This window comes from Cetorhinus maximus, chromosome 6, assembly GCF_964194155.1.
Source record: "Cetorhinus maximus chromosome 6, sCetMax3.hap1.1, whole genome shotgun sequence".
Lineage (NCBI taxonomy): Eukaryota > Metazoa > Chordata > Chondrichthyes > Lamniformes > Cetorhinidae > Cetorhinus > Cetorhinus maximus.
The window spans coordinates 64,320,939-64,342,149 of NC_135884.1; the positions used below are offsets into that span (position 1 = coordinate 64,320,939).

At 44.0% G+C, this 21,211-nt stretch overlaps 1 protein-coding gene across 2 annotated transcripts in view; it reads right to left on the reverse strand.

Annotated features, from left to right (window-relative positions):
* Window positions 1-21,211, reverse strand: part of sema3h (sema domain, immunoglobulin domain (Ig), short basic domain, secreted, (semaphorin) 3H) — a 203,875-nt gene that overhangs the window by 144,234 nt on the left and 38,430 nt on the right. The window contains exon 2 of one of the 2 annotated variants that reach the window (XM_078543789.1): window positions 14,615-15,359. In XM_078543789.1, coding sequence (XP_078399915.1) covers window positions 14,615-14,789 — 175 coding nt within the window. In that variant the 5' untranslated portion in view covers window positions 14,790-15,359. Of the gene's footprint in view, window positions 1-14,614; window positions 15,670-21,211 lie in introns of those variants that run through there. The other variant, XM_078543788.1, reaches the window with a different exon arrangement.

Consider the following 21,211-nt stretch of genomic DNA (forward strand, 5'->3'; position numbering starts at 1 on the left):
TTTCTTCCAAGGAGCTCTGGATTTGTTTGCCCTAAATTTCCCTTTTGAGGGAATATACTTTGACTGTGCCTGAACCATTTCTTATTTGAAGGTAACCAGTTGTTCAGCTACAGTTTTTCCCACCAACCTTTGGTCCCAATCTATCCGGCCCAACTCCATCCTTGCCCCACTGAAGTCGGCTCTCCCCCAGTTAATTATTCTTACTCTGGATTGCCTATTGTCCTTTTCTACTGTCATCCTAAACTTTACAAAACAATGATCACTATCTCCTAAATGCTCCCCCACTGACACTTGATCTACTTGGCCCACCTCATTTCCAAGAACCAGATCCAACAGTACCTCCTTTCTTGTTGGACTGGTTACATAATGCTGTAGAAAATTCTCCTGAACACAATCTAGGAACTCTAGCCCCTCTCTGCCTTTCACATTACCACTGTCTTAGCCTACATTCGGGTGATTAAAAAGTCCCCCATTATAACTACTATAATGTTTGCATCTCTCTGTAATTTCCCTGAAGATTTGTTCTCCTACATCCTTCCCACTAGTTGGCGGTCTATAGACTACACCGAGCAATGTAATTGCACCCTTTTTGTTCCTTAGCTCTAGCCAAGTTGATTCTGTCTTTGAACCCTCTGTGACATCCTCTTTCTCCAGCACTGCAATGCTCTCCTCAGCCAATACTGCCACCCTTCCTCCTTTTCTTTTTTTCCTATATTTTCTGAACATCTTTTACCCACCCAACAGTGACACAGAATAAATACTGTATTAAAACTCCAGTCCCAAGTGGGAAACTAAAACTCATTCCTAATTAATGTTGTGAAAGACATGGGATGGCAAGTAAAACCTTTGTCTCAATCTCAGAACGCCCATTGCAGAAAACTAGTGTGGAACTGGCTCATTTTCACCATCCAGTGACCTCAGATTAACACAGCCCTCTGTCACAAACTAGCAGAAAGTATGAGTGCCTGCATTGTTCAACATCGAATTACAAATTGGGCAGAGTCAATGCTCCAAATTGCTTGGGCCACCACCTCCCCAACTTTTAGGTTCATCACAAGTCATCAGTATATATTCAGCTCTCAATCCATCTTGCACAACACTTGACATGACCTCAACATTTGCTGTTTTGAAATGCTGTCTTAGTGTGACTCACTATTTGGCACTAAAATTTGATTAAAGGCATGAGACTGACCCACCACCCCTCTTTAACTGATACAAAGAAGTTAAATTGCCAATTATTATAATGAGACTAAGCTATTGACCCAGTCCCAGCTGACATGGTGGAATATGCAAATTTACAAAAAAGAATTGGGACATTCAACACAATAGAGATCCTGAATTCAGTGGGCATTCTAACACAGTTCACTTGTTAAAAAGGGACAGCTTTCATGGAAAATATTTTGTCTGTCTCCCACTGCAGTGTGACATGGTACTATACAGCCCATGGGAAGCAGAGAATGGGCATTTTAGAACACATCTTAACCGTCAGCTGGTAGCTTGAACGTCAGCTCGGCCCAGTGGTAGCATGCTCACCTCAGAGTCAAAAGGGACTTGAGCATTATTCAAGGGACTTAAACATATAACCTGGGCTGACACTTCAGCGTAGGACCAAGGGAGCACTGCTGCAACCGGAGGTGCTGTCTTTCAGTTGAGAAGTTATTAGCAGACGGACATAGAAGAATCCATGACATTATTTCAAGGAGGCAGAGGAGGCTCCTTGTGTCCTGGTCAATATTCCTCCCTGAACCTATATCATCAAAATAGATCAGCTGATAATTTATTTCATGTTTGTGAAACTTCTCGTGTGCAAGGTTACTGTTGCATCTACATTGCATAATAACTGTGACTCCAATTCAAAATAATACATTGGCTCTGAAGTGTGTTGCAACATGTGCAAGGCACTATGTAAAAGAGACTTGGTGTGGAGCAGGAACCAGTTGGGTTGAATGTCTTGTTTCTGTGCTGTACATTCTATGCAAGTCATGAACCTACAACATTCTAACTCAGCAAATGGCATATCAATGCCAAAAGTCCTGAGTGAAAGCTCATCTCAAAATGTTACCATGTGCAAACAAACAGCGGCTATACCTGCTCTCAAAATTGGATGATGTAGAAAGTTTTACATTTTGGTCCCTTGATTTTTTTCCCCCCCCCAGAAGTTCTACCTGACAAATCAGAAGTGAGTTTCAAAAAAATTGAGGTATCCTACTGCATATTGCTGTGGTGGGGGCTGTGCAGGCAGTGTGAAAGTGGAATTTTGTGTTGGGTGGCCCATAAATCATTTTTCTTTGTGACTTTCTTTAGTCAGATTAAGAAATGTCTCCGGTCCAATGACAGCAGGTAATGAATCCACTGCTTGATTATTTACAGTAACTTGCTTCATCGGCCAAGTGCCTGCTGATACATTCAGCCTAATGGTCTGTGACCCAAACAATAAAAGACTTGTACAAAGAATGAATAACAAACACTGAAGACAGATCCGATCTTAGTGATGCAGAGGGTGAAAACTTGTTTTATTCTGAACGGTAAATGAGCTGTTGAGTGGTTTGGGCTGTTTATAGTTATCAGGCTTGATGAGACACTACTTTAAACAACATCAGTAACACCCATTCAAAATTTCCACTCCCAGTATTTTAGCCTTACATTCACATTTCTGGTCAATGGCCCCACTAACCATGACTGACAAATTCCATAGTTTAAACAGGGTAAGATGTTTGGAGACTGTCACTGGTTTCAGTAGTCCAAAAAAAAACTTGCATTTAAACAGCACCTTTCACAGCCAGCCTCAGGACATCCCAAGTAAGTTAACCAAGGGGATTTTGAAGTATAGTCACTGTTTTAATGTAGGAGATGCAGCAGCCAATTTCCACACAGCAAGATCCCACAAACAGCAATGTGATAAAGACCATATCATTTTCTTTTGTGTGGGGTTGGTTGATGGATAAACGTTGGCCAGAACATTGGGGAAGACTCCCCTGTTCTTCATTGAATTAGTGCCATGGGATCTTTTACGTGCACCTGAGAGTACAGCTGCAGCCTGGATTTAACACCTCATCCAAAAGACACAACACAATGGGGTAAATTTTCGTCTTAACAGCACAGGTAGTAACCTGACAGAGCAGAACATCCACCTGTCGTAGAACCCACCTGCTGATATGAATGGAATGAAAATTAGCGGGTTCTTCAAGGGGCAGTAAATTACTCCTAAGCCTTGAAGTGTGAAAAAAAATTCATTATATCATATCCTTTGTGCATTACTTCATTCTGACAAAAATTGGCACGTGATTTTTCTGGCTCTTTTTCCTTCCCACAAAGGGGAGGAAAATGTTTGCCAAAATTGCTCATGCTCAGACAATGCCCTTTTATATTGGTGCCGGTTCAAGAAGACAGCTCATCGCTACCATCTCAAGGGCAGTTCGGGATGGGCAATAAATGCTGGCCTAGCCAGCGACATCCACATCCCAGTAATTAATTTAAAAAAATAACAGCCACCACACTGAATTTGTGCTTGTCCATTGGAAGGCACCAGGCTGCAGTGTTTTTCTCTCTCTTCTCTCTCCCCTTCCTCCCTCTGTCTATTGCTGACTGTCTTACCGGGCCTTATGTGAAACGAGTGGCAGTGTACAAAGCGACACATCAAACCAAAACCTCCCTTAAAAACCTCAGGAGAATCTTTGGCCGGGATTTTCCGTGCCTGCCAGAGTCAGGCATGTTCGATAGCATGAGTGGACAATTGCGATTGTCCATTGAGCCCGCCAATGGCGGGCCGCATTTACCGCCATCGGATGTCGAGAGCTTCATTGGAATACATCAGCATATCATTATAAGGCCAGTCCGCCAGACTCACCCCCCCACTGAATCGTCTGCCCACATCGGTGGGAAAACACACATAAGTGGCGTGCACCTGGCAGGCTGTACGTCGCTTGGGACTTCAAGGTTTATTTGCCTACCTTGCTTTGGTCAGTACTCGCAGTCATCAACACCAGGCTTCACACACAGCACCACATCACTTTTAGGGGAGCTCATGGCAGGTCTCTACCTACCAGACCAGCCATATGTGGGTGGCTTTTCAATTGCTGCAGGGCTAGGGCTTGCTTGGGAAAGGGAGGAGAAGTGGCCTCAGGCAAGGGAAGAGGCTGCAGGATGAGGGCTGAACTGGGGAAGGAGGATATCCCAGGCTGTGTTTGCAGGAGTGGGGGGGGGGCACATGTTGATCAATATGAGTGGTCTCAAGATGGTGAGGGCTGAGGAGGCAGTCTCCAGAGGAGATGAGGCCAGATGGACATATGAGGGCATATGTGTGAGAATGGCTGGTGATGTCCCTTGAGCTGGCAGTGAGTGAGATGCCAGTGAACATGTGATGGGCTCGAGTGTGAGAGTTTAATGTAATGAGATGGTTGCCATACCCTGGCTGCATGGATGAGATCATTCATCCTCTATCTGCATTAGATGGCCAACATCTTCTGTGCAGCATTTGCACTGACTACTGCTGCCACCACCTGCCATGCTGGATTGGTGATGCCGCTGCCCGTTCTGCAGCCAGAGCAGGGGTGGAGGACATCACAGCGGGCCTCCATGGTGTTCTAATGGCATTCCAGTGACAAGTCGTTAAACCTGGGGGCTGCAGTCTTTTAGCCTCTCGTGGGCATCTTCTCATCAGTAGTCATGGGCTGGAAGCACTGAGATGCGCACGTGCGGCTGGACTTTAACTATGGCGCCTGGCATGATGAAGCGGCAAGGTGATGGCATGGCAGGCGAGTGAGAGCCCGCCTGCCATAGAAACAACTTGTTTTCCGGGAATGCATAAGTAATGCGGCAGGTGTGGGATGATATGGCGTGAAAACCCGCCATCATGGCCGGCAGGTAAAACATCGTTTTACTCGCCTGCTACCGCACTTAGTGCAAATCTGGGACGATTCCACCCTTTATTGCTCTGACCGTGGATCTGACAGATGATCTACAATGATTCCAATTTCCAGAGTTACTTTGAATTAATCTCTAGCATCATGATTCATCTGAAAGAAAGCCTTGCATTTATATAGCACCTTCATGACCACAAGACATCCAAAGCACTACACAGCCAACGCAGTGCTTTTTGAAGCATAGTCATTGTTATAATGTAGGAAATGCAGCAGCTATTTTATGCACAGCAAGATCCCACAAACAGCAAAATGACCAGATAATCTGTTTTTCTTTATGACGTTGATTGTGGGATAAATATTGTCAGGATACCGGGATAACTCCACAGCTCTTCTTCAAAAATAATACCATGGGATCTTTTACATCCACCCGAGAGAGCAGACGAGGCCACAGTTTAACGTCTCATCCAAAAAGGTGACACCTCTGACAGTGCAGTACTGGGGTGTCAGTCTGGATTGTTGTGCTAAAGTCCTGGAGTAGGACTTGAACCCTAAACCTTCTGACTCCGAGGCAAGAATGCTACCAAATGAGCTACAACTGACACCACTGCACTGCAAAACAGACTATACTGAAAAAGTACTTAATTGGCGGTAAAACACTTTTAGATGTCTGGACGTCATGAAAGATGCTATATAAATGAAGATTCTTTCTTCTTTCCATATTGTGGCTTCACAGGCCAAGAAGGGCCCAGGTTCAATTCCTGGTTTGTCCTAAGTTAATATATTCCAGTTGAAGTGGTGCTGGGAATGCTGAGCTCGGGATGGGAGAAATTTCAGCAGGATGCTGTCTGCTGATTGCTCTCTAGTGACCCCTGTTGGAAAATGTGAATGCTCAGATGTCAACTGAGGGCACTTTTAGGGCCAGCTGTAATCATCACAGAAAAATTCCAAGAAAAAGGGCGAGGTAATCTGCTGTTTAATGACCGAATGTATTTTCACCTAGCACTCCTGTGTTTGCTGACCTACATTGGCTCCCAGACCTGCAATGTATCAATTTTAAAATTGTTACACTGATGTTCAAATCATTCCATGGTCCTCTCCCCTCCCTATCTCTAACTTCCTCCAAGACTTTCTCTGATGTTTGCAATGCTCCACCTCTGGCCTCTTGTAAATCTCCCATTTCCTTCATCCAGCCATTGGCAGCTGTGCCTTCAGCGGTCAGTGCCCTAAGCTCTGGTATATTCTCCCCAAACCTCTCTGCCCCTCTCCTCTTTTAAGATGCTGCTTAAAAGCTGCCTTTTTGAACAAATGCTTGGTTGCCCATCCTAACATTTCCTTCTTTGGCTCAAAGTCAAATTTAGTCTAACAATGCTACTGTGAAGTGCCTTGATATGCTCTTTGCCAAAAGGGACTATATAAATGCAAGTGTTGTTTTTAACCAGCAGACCTTCCTTTTGAGGTGTAATGAGTGAACAATACTTTGTCATGTCACTAACACAAGGCCATTATTGTATATTTGTTCACAGTACTGCAGCATATTTACTACAGGTGACTACATCATACTAAACTCTGCTTTTCCAGTGCATTTTATATGTATTTAAAGAGGAATCAGTGTATACTGCTCCCCAAGATTGTGTCAGACTCCCATTGTTGAACATTAATTTCTGATTTTTTGTGCCTTATTCGATTCCATCACCTGTTGGCCTTTTCATATCGAGTTAGCCTAATCTTAGCTATATCCTCAGGGCAAAAACTTGGGGGAGAGGGAAGTGGACAGCAAATAAAAAGGATTAAGGGAAGGCGGGAATCAGCAAATTGAACATAGGACTTAGGAGCAGGAGTAGGCCTTTCAGCTCATCAAGTCTGCCCCACCATTCAATAAGATCATGGCTGGTGGTCTCAACTCCACTTTCCTGTTTGCCCCACCCCCATGACCGTTAACACCCTTGTTTATCAAAAATCTGCCTAACTTTGCCTTGAATAAATTAAATGACTCAGCCCCCACTGCTCTCTGTGGAAGAGAATTCCACATACAAATGACCCTCAGAGAAAAAATTTCTCCTCATCTCAAAAGGGAGACCTCTCATTCTTAAGCTGTGTCCACTGGTTCTAGATTCCCCCACAAGTGAAAACATCCTCCTAGTATCTACCCTATCAAATCCCCTCAGGATCCTATCTTGGGCAATAAGGGAGAAAAAGAAATGAACAACAAATGAAGGGGAGGCAGATAGAGGGAGGAGATTGGTGAGATATGGAGGGAAGGTGATGAGAAGGATGAGATAATGGAAGGAAGACGATAAGAATGATGGGACAGTCACATAATGGAGAGGGTAATGAGGGAAGTGATGAATCAGAAAACATGGAGAGACAGCTTAGGGGAGACATGGGTCAGATAGGGAGGGGAAGTGGCAAAAGAGAAGCCTTGGATCATATAATCATAATAATCATACAATGGACACAGTTTAAGAATAAGAGGTCTACCGAGCAAGAAGGAAATTGGAGAATTTTTTTCTCTCAAAGGGTAGTTACTCTGTGGAATTCGCTTCCCCATAAAGCAGTGGAGGCTGGATCATTGAATTTATTCAATGCAGAGTTAGATAGATTTTGGTAGACAAGGGAGTCAAGGGTTATAGGGGAAACAGATGGCATAGCGGAGTTGAGACACAACAAGATCAGCCATGATCTTATTGAATGGCAGAGCAAGCTCAAAGGGCTGAATGGCCTACTCCTGCTCATAAGTCCTATGTTCCTAATGAGGAGAGGGATCAAAATAGAGGGTCTGGGTAGCATTAGGAGGGGGAAGTGGCAAAAGGGAAGAATTAAATCAAATAACAAAGGGAGGTGGTAGGAGGGAAGATTTGGGTTACATAGTGGAAAGAAGTTGGTCAGCAGTGGGGTAGTCTGCAAAGGAAATGGAGGCACTTCATGGGAGGAGGGCAAGAAGGCAATGGAGGAGAGATACTGAGCAAGAGGTGGCAGCAGATAGAAAATATATTTGAGAGAAGGAGATGTAAACTGAAGTGAGGAGCTCAAGGGGTGAGTGTAAGTGTGAAGCCAAGATATTTCTCCACAGAGAAAGAGGAAAATTTTGTCCTGTTGTCATTAGTAAACGGTTCCTGCTTCAGGTAAGAATTAACAAGAGGTAGGACATTTAATTAGGAGAAGAATAACAAACACCAAAAAATGAATAACATTTGTTTTTACTTGGAATTGCTGAGCTTCCCACTATGCATTCCACGTATTCCACATTGCTGGAATTGATTACTGGAAAGCTTCCTGTAATACAGCTCTATGAAAAACAGTTTTAATCGAGAGCTGTTCATGGAAAGATTGAAGGGTTGGGCAAAATATTCCTCGAGGGAGGAAGAAGAATCAGAACACCTCATTTCGTTTTCATCATGCGCAAGTGAGATTGTAGGCGGAATTTAATAACACACACCCACCACCCCCGCCTTCCAGAGCAGGTTCAGAGGCCGGGGGCGGTTAGATTGGATGGGATGGTATGGGGTGCGGACTCTGCCAACTTCTCAATTCCCCCCATCCCCCAATCAAGCTCCAAATGGGAAGGGTGGAGGACATATTTGATTAGTCAACAGCTCCCAGGGGTGGGGTTTCTTCCTTTACTTGGGCTTAAATGCAAGGGAAGCCTGATACTGTCTGAGTAAGTGCCTGATTACCTGGTAATTCTGTCAGACCTCCTGGAGAGAAGAAACATGGAGTTCCCACCAGTTCTCCAACCAGTGGGTGATACCCCCGTTGCACTCACTAAATTCCGCCCAGCACGTTTAACGAATATGTGTCTATGCGTTGAGTGTTTGAAAGTAAATTTATGAAAAGGTTTGTTTAACTCTTTTTGCGTGCCATTTGGGTTCAGCACTCTAACTTCCAAGTCAGTAGCTTCTGGGTTCAAGTGCCATCCAAAGACTGAAGTATTAAATCTAGGCTGACCGATCAAGAGAGTGCTGCAAATTGTTGGGCAGTGCTATCTTTCAGAGGATACTTTAAACCAAGGCCCTATTCAGGTGCCTATTAAGCAAGTAATTCTCCCATTCCTCCTCAAGTAATACTATCAAAATAAACTAACTGACCATTTGACTAATTTACTCATTGTGAGATCTGCTTATGCAAATTGGCAGCCACATTTCCATGCACTCCAAGACAATTCATTGTTTGTGCAGACGTGATAAAAGTGTTATAAAAATCATTGATCTTTCTTCCTTAACAAAAACAAAAATACCTGGAAAAACTCAGCAGGTCTGACAGCATCGGCAGAGAGGAATACAGTTAACGTTTCGAGTCCTAATGACTCTTCATCAGAATTGATGAATCTAGTTCTGATGAAGAGTCATTCGGACTCGAAACGTTAACTGTGTTCCTCTCTGCAGATACTGTCAGACCTGATGAGTTTTCCCAGCTATTTTTATTTTTGTTTTGGATTTCCAGCATCCACAGTTTTTTGCTTTGATCTTTCTTCCTTTCCTGGAGTGTTGCATGTTCTTAGCATGTGTTTCTTGGGCATAAAAACAAAGCAAATTTTAAATTAATCGCTGAAGATTGCATCAGCCCAGACTATGTCTGTCATTGCTGTTACAGTGATGTATTCAACTATTTTTTAAATACTCAAGGGGGGTATTACAAAAAGGCTGGCTCTGCTAAGGTTAATCTGTCTCACCCAAGCATTAAGCAAAACATCATGCTTCAAGCTCAAGGCAAATTAACCAACAATTCCACAGGCCTTTGAAGTAATGTTTTGTCTTGTTGATAGATGATCTTTCCTTATCCTAAGACAGGGGGGAAGAAATCTTCAGCATGTTTTAGCAATGTGCTGAGAGCCAGGTTTGGGATTCCCCATGGGCTTCTAAGCAAACACAGCAATCAATTTGTTAAGGGAAACCGCTGGACACCCATTCTACTTTATTGAGTTGTGCAGGTGCCTGATGATGCCATTGCAAAATCTGCGAATGGAAGCAAGCACTTAGCAACTTCAGTGAGCTAGGTAAAAGGAAGGTTCTCTCTATTGTCAGGATAAAACAAGTGGTACCCCCCAGGGAATTGTACTGGGGCCATATACATATACATCTCAATGGCTTGGATGAAGCATTAGAGAGTTGTATACCCAAGTCTACACATGACACTAAGTTAGAAGGCAGAGTAAGTTGTGGAGACGGGAACATTTGAAGGGACATAGACTAAGTGAGTGGGCAAACTGTGGCAGATGGAGTTGAATTTGGGGAAGCGTGTGGCCATCTAATTTCAATCCAAAGACATAGTTTCTCAATGAGGAGGCTCGGAACTGTGAAGGGATTTGGATGCCTATGTGCCCAACTCACTAAAAGCTAGTGCACAGGATTAAAATATAATCAAAAGGCTAATGGGATCTCAAGGTGATTGGAATACAAATCTGAGGAAATGATGCTTTAAATTGTACAAAGCCTTGGGTAGACCCTATCTGGAATACTGCAGTTTTGGACACTGAACCACAGAGAAGACATATCACTCTTAAAGAAGCTCCAGTACAGATTCTTTTTTTCATTCTTTCATGGGATGTGGGCATCACTGGCAAGGCCAACATTTGTTGCCCATCCCCAATTGCCCTTGAACTGATTGGCTTGCCATTGAAGAGGGCAGTTAAGAGCCAACCACATTGCTGTGGGACTGGAGTCACATGTAGGCCAGACCAGGTAAAGACAGCAGATTTCCTTCCCTGAAGGACATTAGTGAACCAGATGGGTTTTTACAACAATTGATAATAGTTGTCATGATCACCATTACTAAGACTAGCTTTATTTTCCAGATTTATTAACTGAATTCAAATTCCACCAGCTGCCATACTGGGATTTGAACCCATGGCCCAAGAGTATTAGCCTGGATTTCTGGATTACTAATTCAGTGACATTACCATGGCACCACTGTCTCCCCTTAATTATCAGAATAAGAGGGTCAAATTATGAGACTCAGTTGCATAACCGAAGTTTACATTCCCTTTCATTTAGAAGGTGCAGGGGTGATCTAACCAAGGTATTTACATTATAAAAATAGTTCTGTAGGGAATACAGAGAAACTAATCTCCTCTTGTGCAGGAAGCCAGAAGAATGAAGCAAGATCTGAAAGTTAAAGCAAAGCTTTAATGTGAGTGAAATCAGGAGGCACCATTTCACACAATAGTGGAAATCTAGAACCCTCTCCCAAAAATGCTGTGGATGCTGGATTAATTGAAATTTTCAAGACCACACATAACAAATATCTTCACAAGAGAAGTTGAAGAGATAACTCTACTGCAATGAACTTCAAACTCAGACTGGATTTTAGTTCCAGGTCCCAGCCCCAATGTAAGCCTGAATCCCGGGTTGGGAAACCAGCAGTGGCCATTACGGAATCCTGGAAGAAATTTGAGGAGGCAGCCACTCATGCAGCTGCGTCTAGGAGTCCCATCAAATTAAGGACAGCAAGCGGGTTCCATAGTCAGGAGGTCCAATGGAAGCACCTGAGGCTGTGGGTGGCTGGCAGCCTCAGTGGGAGAGCTGCTGATGTAGGTGGGAGAATGAGGGGATGCCTCAAGATGGTGATGCCCTCTGGAGACTTTAGAAAGTTAAAAAAAAAAAGTGCCATAGTTGCCAGGCCTTCACAAAGTAAAGGGAACCCCTTTACACAGCTGTAGCCCTCTGGTATCCATGGCACCAGTTGTGGGGGGGGGGCGCAATTAAAGGATGCTTCACTGGGTCCCCAGCCTGGCACTGGGAGGTTGTCTCTATCCATATGCCGGGCTTCAGTCTCAGCGGGGTGTCTGCTTGGTATCCGAAAATTCCAGGTGGCATATAATGATTGCCCTCATTTGGTGCTTTAATGGGCTATAATGGCTATCTGCCACTGGGCAGGTAGCAGTTACCCCAGAAACAGCTTCATTGAAAAATCAGCTGGAGGCAGGAACACGGTGGCTAGTAATGCAAAATTAAAGGCACGCCCACCTCCAAACTCATCATCACTGTAGAAACAGCCCATTGTCTCTGTCTCATTCATGGCACCCCACCTTCACATGCGAGTTAGAAATTGGATAATTCTTGACTGTTAGTCAAACAGCCTTTTACTGACCCCGCCTCCAATAGTTTCATAACTATTAAAAAGATTTTTTTTTAAATGGAAAAAAGCACACACACTGGGTGAAATATGGGATGGTAAGAATTTGTACTGGCCACACTCCAGTCTGCAAACAACCTTCTTTCTTAAGGAATTTAAAAAACTTAAACTAAATATCAAAAATTAAGGAACTCCCTACCTAACAAGATTGCAGGAGAACCTTATCAGTTAAAGGAGGTAGTCCATCACAACCAGAAGGACAAGTAGGGATGGGCAATAAATGCCAACCTTGCTAATTATGCCATTATCCCCAGAATGAAAAAAATCCTGTTGATAGTATTACTTTCTTTTTGAATCAATGGGTAAATTTTAATTTAGATAGCAGTCACTTAGACACCAACAGCAGGCACTACGCACTAGAATAGGTCAACAATAAAGTTTATGAAGATGTTCTCATGATGGATGGAAAATGAGGTGGACAATGGCCTTGGGTGAGTAGGCATATCAGATCAGAATGTGAAACATCAGATTCTTATTTTACAATGAACTGTGAGGAACGCCTTTGCCAGAACACCTGAAAAGTAAAGCGTGCACCTCTATCAGCAGACTACCAAGGGTGACAGATGATCTGATTACCTGAACATTCAGCAATAGAGGTGCATATCTAACGAGACCCCCCCTCTGCTTCCCCACATTATTAGATTTTCAAGGACAGTGGAACACAAAAACAAGCAGCAATTCACCTCCCTCTATTTATGCAGTCTCAGATGCCCCCACTGGCTACCTCAAGAACAGCATAAACAGGTGTGAATTAACAAGAGTTATCCGGTTAACCCCTCATGCACAACAGGGAGCTCGAAGGTGCCTCAGTGCTCCTAGAGGGGAGCTCCACTCAAGAGGAAAATTGGCACTACATTACTGGAGCCCTCTCTTCAACTTGCAGCCCTTTCGAGTGCATTTCCTCACTGGATGCTTGATGTTGTCAACTTTACCCTTTAGCATTGTCACTGGATTTTACTCAAACATAAAAAGATTCACATGTGAACCTTTCGCACTATATATAAAAAAAGCACAAGCTGCTCAACTGTAGGTTTCAAAATTAATTTGTATAGTTTGAGCTGCAGAGCACTAGGGTTCAGTACTAGCAGCTCTGGGAATAATTTGCAGTGATGAACTTAGAAACCTCATTGTGCAAGATTAGAGTGCCTGGGACTGCAGCGGTTCAAGACGACAGCTCACCACCGCCTTAAGGATAGTTAGGGATAATCAATAAATGCCATTCTTGCCAGTGACACCTACACCCCATGACTGAATTAAAAAAGTACAATGTTTCTGAAAGTATACACTAGGAGAGTTCTCCCAGTGTTCTGGCCAACATTTATCCTTCAAGCAACACCTAAAACAGATTCAGAAAATGCTGGAAAAGCTCAGCAGGTCTGACAGCATCTGTGGAGAGAGAAAAACAAAGTTAACGCATACGGACTCGAAACGTTAACATTGTTTTTCTCCCTCCACAGATGCTGTCAGACCTGCTGAGTTTTTCCAGCATTTTCTCCCTCCACGGATGCTGTCAGACCTGCTGAGTTTTTCCAGCATTTTCTCCCTCCACAGATGCTGTCAGACCTGCTGAGTTTTTCCAGCATTTTCTGTTTTTGTTTCAGATTTCCAGCATCCGCAGTATTTTGCTTTTACCTAAAACAGATTGTCTAGTCATTATCTCATTGCCATTTGTTGGGGCCTTGCTTTGCACAAAGTGCCTGATGTGTTTCTTACATTACAATAGCGACTGCACCTCAAAAAGTATTTAACTAGCTGCAAAGTGCTATGCAGCATTCTGAGGTAATGAAAGGCACTGTATAACTGCAAGTATTTTCTTTCTTCTGACATTGGTATTGTCACAGAATTGTTGGCTGGATAATGGTTTCTGTAATGACCATTTTGAAATGTTTTGTAATGTTCTTTTAGATATTTTATGAATAGAGCTTATGTTTGCAAAGAAAATAGCTAGATAATGGATAATGAGCATCAGTTAACTTTAACACAGACCAACCAGCACCCAAACATTAATGTGATGTCAGAAAACCATCACTTGACCATACCCAGGTAACACATTCAATATAATTAATTTATTGATGTGTCTCTGACAGGGAACACTGAGATTATATCAAAAGGCATTTTTCATTTATAACACATTTTCTTTTCACTATGCACATGTTAAAGCAATACAAGTTACATGTTATATCTGAGAGAGACTACAATTACAGGATTAAGCAGTACACTAGGGGGAAGTGTAACAGAGGGAAGCAGACAGACAGACACAGAAGGTAAGAGACATGGAAAGAAATGAGACAGACAGATACAGGGAGCAAGAGGCAGAAACTGAAGAACATTCCATGAGTGCTTGTGAAAGGGAGAGGCACCAAAAGGTAAAAAAGACAGACAGAAAGAAACACAAGAAATGAAAAGGATCAGTCACAGAGAGAGAGAGAAATACAGAGACAGAAGCACAGAAGAGAGAGAGGGAGATGCAGCCAACGTTTGATACAGAAAAACAGTGGGCCAGAAACAGACAGCACAAGAGAGAGGCACAGAGACAGATGAAGAGGAACAGAGTGAGAAAAAGGCACAGAAAGAGAGAGCGACCACAACCACAGAGTAAGATAAAATAATTGGAGGTCTACCTGAGAAGGTGAGCCGGAGCCGGGCCTGTGAAGGTCTCCATGCACTGGTCAGTCGTTCCCCAAGGACAGACAGCAACAGGACCTGAAGGAGGAATGCACTGAGCCACCAGAGACCGAGGGTGAATCCATATCCACTAGAACGCAAAGGTAAATGGTGAGCCTTGTTAATCCACATTGTATAGCGCACAGTCACTTTTCTCTTTCGTTCTTTCCAGAAGTAACTTCAACAAGTCACAATAGCAATTCTTCAAAGCTTGACACTGTCCCAGTACAAATCTGAGTGAAGGGGTTGACAGGAGGAGAAAAGCAGAAAACAGCTGCGAGAGGGGGGGGCGACTTGTAGGTCTCAGCCTGACTGACCTCTCAACCCAAGAGGTCAACAACAGAAGTTTCAGCTCTTGTGCCTCTCAATTAAACTCTTCGGATATGAGGGTCACGGGCGCACAGTTGGAGTCTGTCACCAGCACTCTCGACCTTTTCCCCGGTACACACTCAACACACAGCAGCCTCCTCACAGTGCCTGCTCTATGTCTCTCCCCTGGTGTAAAGTGAACTTTTGGACAGGAGCTATCGCCTTCCTCTGATTCTTGGCTGCTCTCCCCCTTTGCCAGGTCCTCAGCGACAGCTCGCACTCAGTGCATGTGTCCTCTGACTGTCCGCCTGTCCCTCCTTAACCAGAGCTGGGGAGGGAGGGAGGGAGAGCCAGGCACACGCCCCTCCTCTCTTTCAGCCGTCAGTGGCATCACTGGAGAAAGTTAAATGCAAATCACATGTTTGGAATTCTGCCTTAATACTTAAGAGACAGAAACCCTGTTAGATTAACCCCCACACATGTTTTGATTATTCCCCAACTCCCCGCCGCCGCCCCTCTCTCTCTTTGCATCCCCCCTGTGCAAAACTCCACCTGAAGGTCAGAGTAAGCCGGTTAAGATAAATGGCTTGCCAATACCAATGAAAGAATGAAGTCGCTTTTTTTCTTTTAAGTCCACAGTCAAATAATTCCCCTAGCAGTGGGCTGTAAGTGTGTGTGTAGGATGATGTCCCGTTGTGCTCTCATTGAGAGGTGCACTTGACTCACTTTCTGGTCACTGCTGAAACGGCTCCACATCGGCAGTGTGGGTTAGTCAGCGAGGCTCCTGAGGCACGGATACCAGAGTTATTAATTGCTTCCTTACACGGAAGTACTTGACAGCGTCCCTTAGTGGCAGTGTTACAGGAGCGTTGATCATCAGAGCCGCTGAAGCTCAGATAGGATGTGTTGGTCTTGGAGGGGGCGCAGCTCAGATACAGCATCATGACACCGAGGCTACAAAGGTTAAATCATAAGGCCAGGTTGCATAAAGTTGCCTTGTATTGCCTTGAGTTTAAAAGGTTGTGGGTGACCTGAGGGAGGCGGCTGAATGGTAAAGGAATTCTATAACAAAAACAGAATTACCTGGAAAAACTCAGCAAGTCTGCAGCATCAGCGGAGAAGAAATCAGTTAACGTTTCGAGCCTTCATGGCCCTTCGGCAGAACTGGAATTCTATAGGTTACCGGGAAAGTATTTTCTCCGGTGGGGTAATTCTGAAGGAGGGGGCACAAACTTAAATTTAAAATTAGGCTGCTTACAAGCAAAATCAAGAAACACAGGGAGGGTAGTGGAAATCAGGAAGGCTGTGTCTTGGGTCAATTCAAGCTTTCAAGTCTGAGATTGATAGATTTTTGTTGGGTAAGGGATACAAATCAAAGGCAGGTAAATGGTATCCAGGTATAAGTCAGCCATAACCTAACTGAATGGCAGAACACACTCCATGGCTGATCATTTTTCCCAAGTTCAAATCACATTTAGTGCTTTTTCTCGCCAGAGCATGATATCATAGAAAGTCCCACAGACCTGCAATGAGGGAGCTGGGGGAGTGGTGCAGGCTGTTCCTTAAAGTTAGGGTACAGGCACACTGAAGGGAGTATTGGGCTGGCTTCTTGCCCATGTTACACATATTGGGGTAAATCTTGACCTTGTAAAATGGGGGACATGTTTTAAAGGGTTAACAGATGGGGTATGCCAATGTATGACATAGATGATGATGTACCGCTGACACTAGTCAGTCATGCCTTGGACTGTCTCCAGAGAGAGGTTGGAATCATGCCTTGGAGCAAAACGCCTATTCTGTAAACTGTTTAGATGTAGTACTAATAAACAAGTGTTAAACAGATAACAGAGTATGTCTATAGTCTGAAATAAAAACAGAAAATGCTGGAAAAACTCTGCAGGTCTGACAGCATCCGTGGAGAGAGAAACAGAGTTAACGTTTCTAGTTCGTATGACTCTTCTTCAGATTCTAGATTTTAGATTTCCAGCATCTGCAGTATTTTGCTTTTACCTAGTCAATTAACCAAGTCTCAAACCTAGGATCCAAGATAGAAGGGCACATCTCAGAACAGGTGACAGTGATTCAGCAGCCTGCTTAACATCTGTTCCGGGTTTTATTTCAGCTGATTTCAATAGAAACAAAAATGATAAGGGATGTAAAACAGGCTGGCAATTCACCATCACTCATTTTATATAAATTGCACAAAGATCGACTCCATTGTCTGTGAATGAAACATTAGGACAAGCTTTTTCAGCAGCCAGCACTGCCAAGTGAGGTGTGGTGCAGGTTATATTTACATGACCTGAGGTTAGATTATGGGGAGTGTGTTGGGTGATGGGTGAGCAGGGTCCGAGTATTTTCTTTTTGTGTGGGTGTTACTTTTACTGCTGTAAAATCTGGCTGATGGCTGCCAACATTACTACTTTTACGTCACAGCGTGCACAAAGTTCTGGCTATAATTTCGATACTCATCCAGCAGGTAGTGTCCTATGCCCAGGGACTTGAGCACACAATCCAGGCTAATACTCCAGTGCAGTACTGAGGGAGTGCTGCACTGTCTGAGGTGCCCTGTTTTTGCTTGAGATGTTAAACTGAGGCCCTGCCTGCCCTCTTGTGTGGATGGAAAAGTTCTCATGACACTGGGTGAAGAGGAGCTGGCGAGTTCATCCCAGTACTGCCTTGAGACCAGCATCCATTAAATGAGATTATCTGCTCATTATCCCATTGCTGTTTGTGAGATTTTGCTGGTCACAAATTAGTTTATGTGTGTCCCTACATTACACTTCAAAAGTACTTCATTGATTGCAAAGTGCATTGAGACATTTTGAAATCTTGAAAGGCATAAATGTAATGTCTCTTCCTTCCTTTAGTTTTCAGCTATAAAATCAATTTCTTGCCACCCAGTCCTTAATCTACATCAGCAGTGCAGACGGTCAAATTACGACAGAAGACTTGTACCACTAAGCAGACACAGCGAGTAAAAATATATTTAATTACTGGTAAACTTCCTCAGTACATTTTCTTTACAAACATCCGCAATCTCAGATTATATCAGTTGCCATTGGTGTCTATTGAAACGTGGTTGAACAGAGGGACAATGACCAATACAGTAGCTATTCTTAGACAGCTGGATACCTTGCCAAGTTGGAACGATGCCCTATCCGGTGGGGTGTGTAGGATCTCACAAAGGGGACAGGAGAGATCTAAGAAGGATATGCTTCACTTGCAAAAATGGGATAGGGAAGGGACATGTGTTGAAGATTAATGGTGCGGGAAAGCCAGTACCTTTTTTTTGAATCAAAGCTGTAGACATTTTCACTTGCACTTGATTGTTACCTATCATGGGAGCATCTTGTTAGAGACGCCAAGCGGGGACCAAATCAAGGGTTGGCGGCCTCACTCCACATTTCAGTCTGGGCTGTTTGACAGATAGGGGTTTGTGTGCAGTGTGAATATCTACAGCCAACAGCAGAGTTCAGTGTTCAAGAGGCCATTAGTCACATATTTCCACAGGAAGTCATTTACTCAATATATATGTAGAGAGGGAAAGAGAAAGAGAGAGAGAGAGCAATCACTTGCCTGACATAAAGCAGAGCCTCACTGCCATCTACAGGTCAGCAATGACTCTGAGTGATGGACAACAGCCCTAAATGTGAAATCCTCTGTGCAGTCCAACAGTGAAAGCAACATTATGATTTAACTTGACAAGTTTCCTTTGTTGTAATATAGTTTGGGTGCTTATTAGATTTTCACCTCTAAAAATGGGCACCTTTAGTTAGATTTTTTGTGTTGATGACACTGGGGCAACCCAACATCTCCTTACGGATAGATCAAGAAGCATACACTGGTAGAGAAGAATTTGGTAGACAATATAAATATGATTAATATTTAATTGATAAGTTTCCTTTATTTTTGCTTACATTTTCTATTAATTGTGTCTCCCCCCTCTCTGCCCCCAAATGGGTCACTTTTGTTAGGTATTTTCTTATTCATTTTAACGTTTTTTATTCAATTAAATTGACTTGTGGTAACTGATTGGGTAATCCAGCTTTGTTTCACTACTAGCAGTCTCACCTCGGAGTCAGAAGATTGTGGAGACAAGTCCCACTCCAGGGATTTGAGTGCAAAATCCAGGTTGGCATTTTAGTGAAGCAGTGCTGACAGTTGGAAGTGCCATCTTTCTGATGAAATTGTTAAACCCAGGGTCCGTCTGTCCAAAATTGAGCAGCATCCCGCGTTCCCTGTTGTCCTGGACAGTACTTATCCCACAGCCAACAGCTAAAACAGATTATCTGGTCACATTGCTGTCTGTAGTACTTTGCTGTGTGCAAATTAGCTGCTGCTAGTATTGCAACAGGGGCTACATTTTTAAATTACTTCATTGGCTGTAAAGTGCTTTGGACTTGAGAGACACTATATAAATACAATCTTTCTGTATTATCTTTGGCATAAACCACAGTGATGGAAATACTGAAACAAAATAACGAATATCATAATATACTGAAATGCTGACAGACTGATGTCAAAACCAAGTAATTTATTTATTTTCTAATTATTTCATGGGATGTGGGTGTCGCTGGCTAGACCAACATTTGTTGCCCATCCCTAGTTGCCCTTGAGAAAGTTGTGGTGATCCGCCTTCTCGAACCACTGCAGTCCATATGATGCAGGTGTATACACAGAGCTGTTAGGGAGGGAGTTCCAGGAAAACAGAACAGTTTAAGAAAAATAAATGGTGCAACAATTCTGTTGGTGTGCACTGTCTGAATAACAAGCATTAACAGTGCAGGAACTAACTCCATGGGCTGGAGATTCCTGATCCTACTCATCCACCCACCTCCCTGACCCTAATCCACTATCCTGAGTTGGGGCCATTTAGTAACATGGGTAGTCTCACTAAGCGTTCTCTGCAATGGAGGAGTCCAGCCAATGTCTATGATCCCAGTGACAGGTAGGGGACCTGATACGGGACCAGGGGAGTTTGGGGGGCGGGGGGGGGGGGGTCGTGGTGGGGGAACAGGGATCCCAGGAGGGTCCGTTTCCCATTCCCTGGGAGTCTTCCTATGGGAAGGGACTGATGAGTGAGAGCTTTGGGGTGCCAGGGAAAGCACTCCTATTCCTCCTGGTCCACAAGCAGTGTTATAAAGGCACCTCCCTACTCCCTGAAGCTGTCATAACCTCCCTAAAACTGCTGGGTTTAATGAGGCCTGTGGAGAGCAGGTTGGTTGCCCAGCTCTTGTCCGGCCTTTGTTAAACATAGCTTGGAGGCTGTTTGGGTCAGATCTGATACCTTTACAGTTGTAACATCCCATCTGACTCAAATCCATCCATTTCTGGATGTTAAAATATACCCCTATGGATCAGTGCCATTAGTGATGAATCAACGTGAACGCTATGGGTCAGGCCGGTTGCTGATTGATCAGCAGGAACTCTATGGCTGATATTTACTGGGGCAAGATTTCCAAGCTGGTCGGGTCATGGTTTGGATGAGTTCTGGTCCTTCGCATGTCATGAGGCGTACGTTTTATTTTAAAACAGATTCCCCACCTGTAAACCCAGCCTGTCAGATGGAGAATGCTACAGGAGAGGCAACAACCTAGGAGCAGTTAGGTTTCGTGCTGCTTGGGGGAGAGATTGGTAGTGGAGAGGAAGCTGGGTATAGAGTGGTTTTGAGAATTGAGGAGTCAGACTGAGTTGGGCCTAGAAATGGTGATGGGGTTAGGAGATATCGTAGGGGGGATTGGAAAGAGATTGGAGAGAGAGATGGGGAGTCACATAAGAATTGGTGATTACAGGCAAATTGATGATTGCTGAGGTGGGAGGGGGGTTTTCAGTGATTGTGGTGGTGTGGGAGGGAGGGAATTGCGGGAGGGTGTGTTGGTGACCATAGAGTTGTCAGTAATTGTGGGGGTGATCAGTGATCATGGCAGGAGGAGTTAGTGAGAGCAAGGGTGTCAGTGAGTATAGGGTGGTTAGTGATTGTGGGGGGGGTCAGTGATTGCAGAATGGTCAGTGATAGCAGGAGGTCATTTCAGTGATCGCAGGGGTTATCAGTGATCATGGTGGGGAGCAGTGATTTTTGGGGGCGGGTGGGGTGGTGTTCAGTCATTGTGTGGAGGGAGTCAGTAATTGCTGGGGAGTCAGTGATTATGTCGGGTGGTCAGTGATAGCGGGGGTAAATGATTGTGGGGGAGCTCAGTGATTATAGGGGAGGTCAGTGATTGTGCGGGCGGGTCAGTGATAGG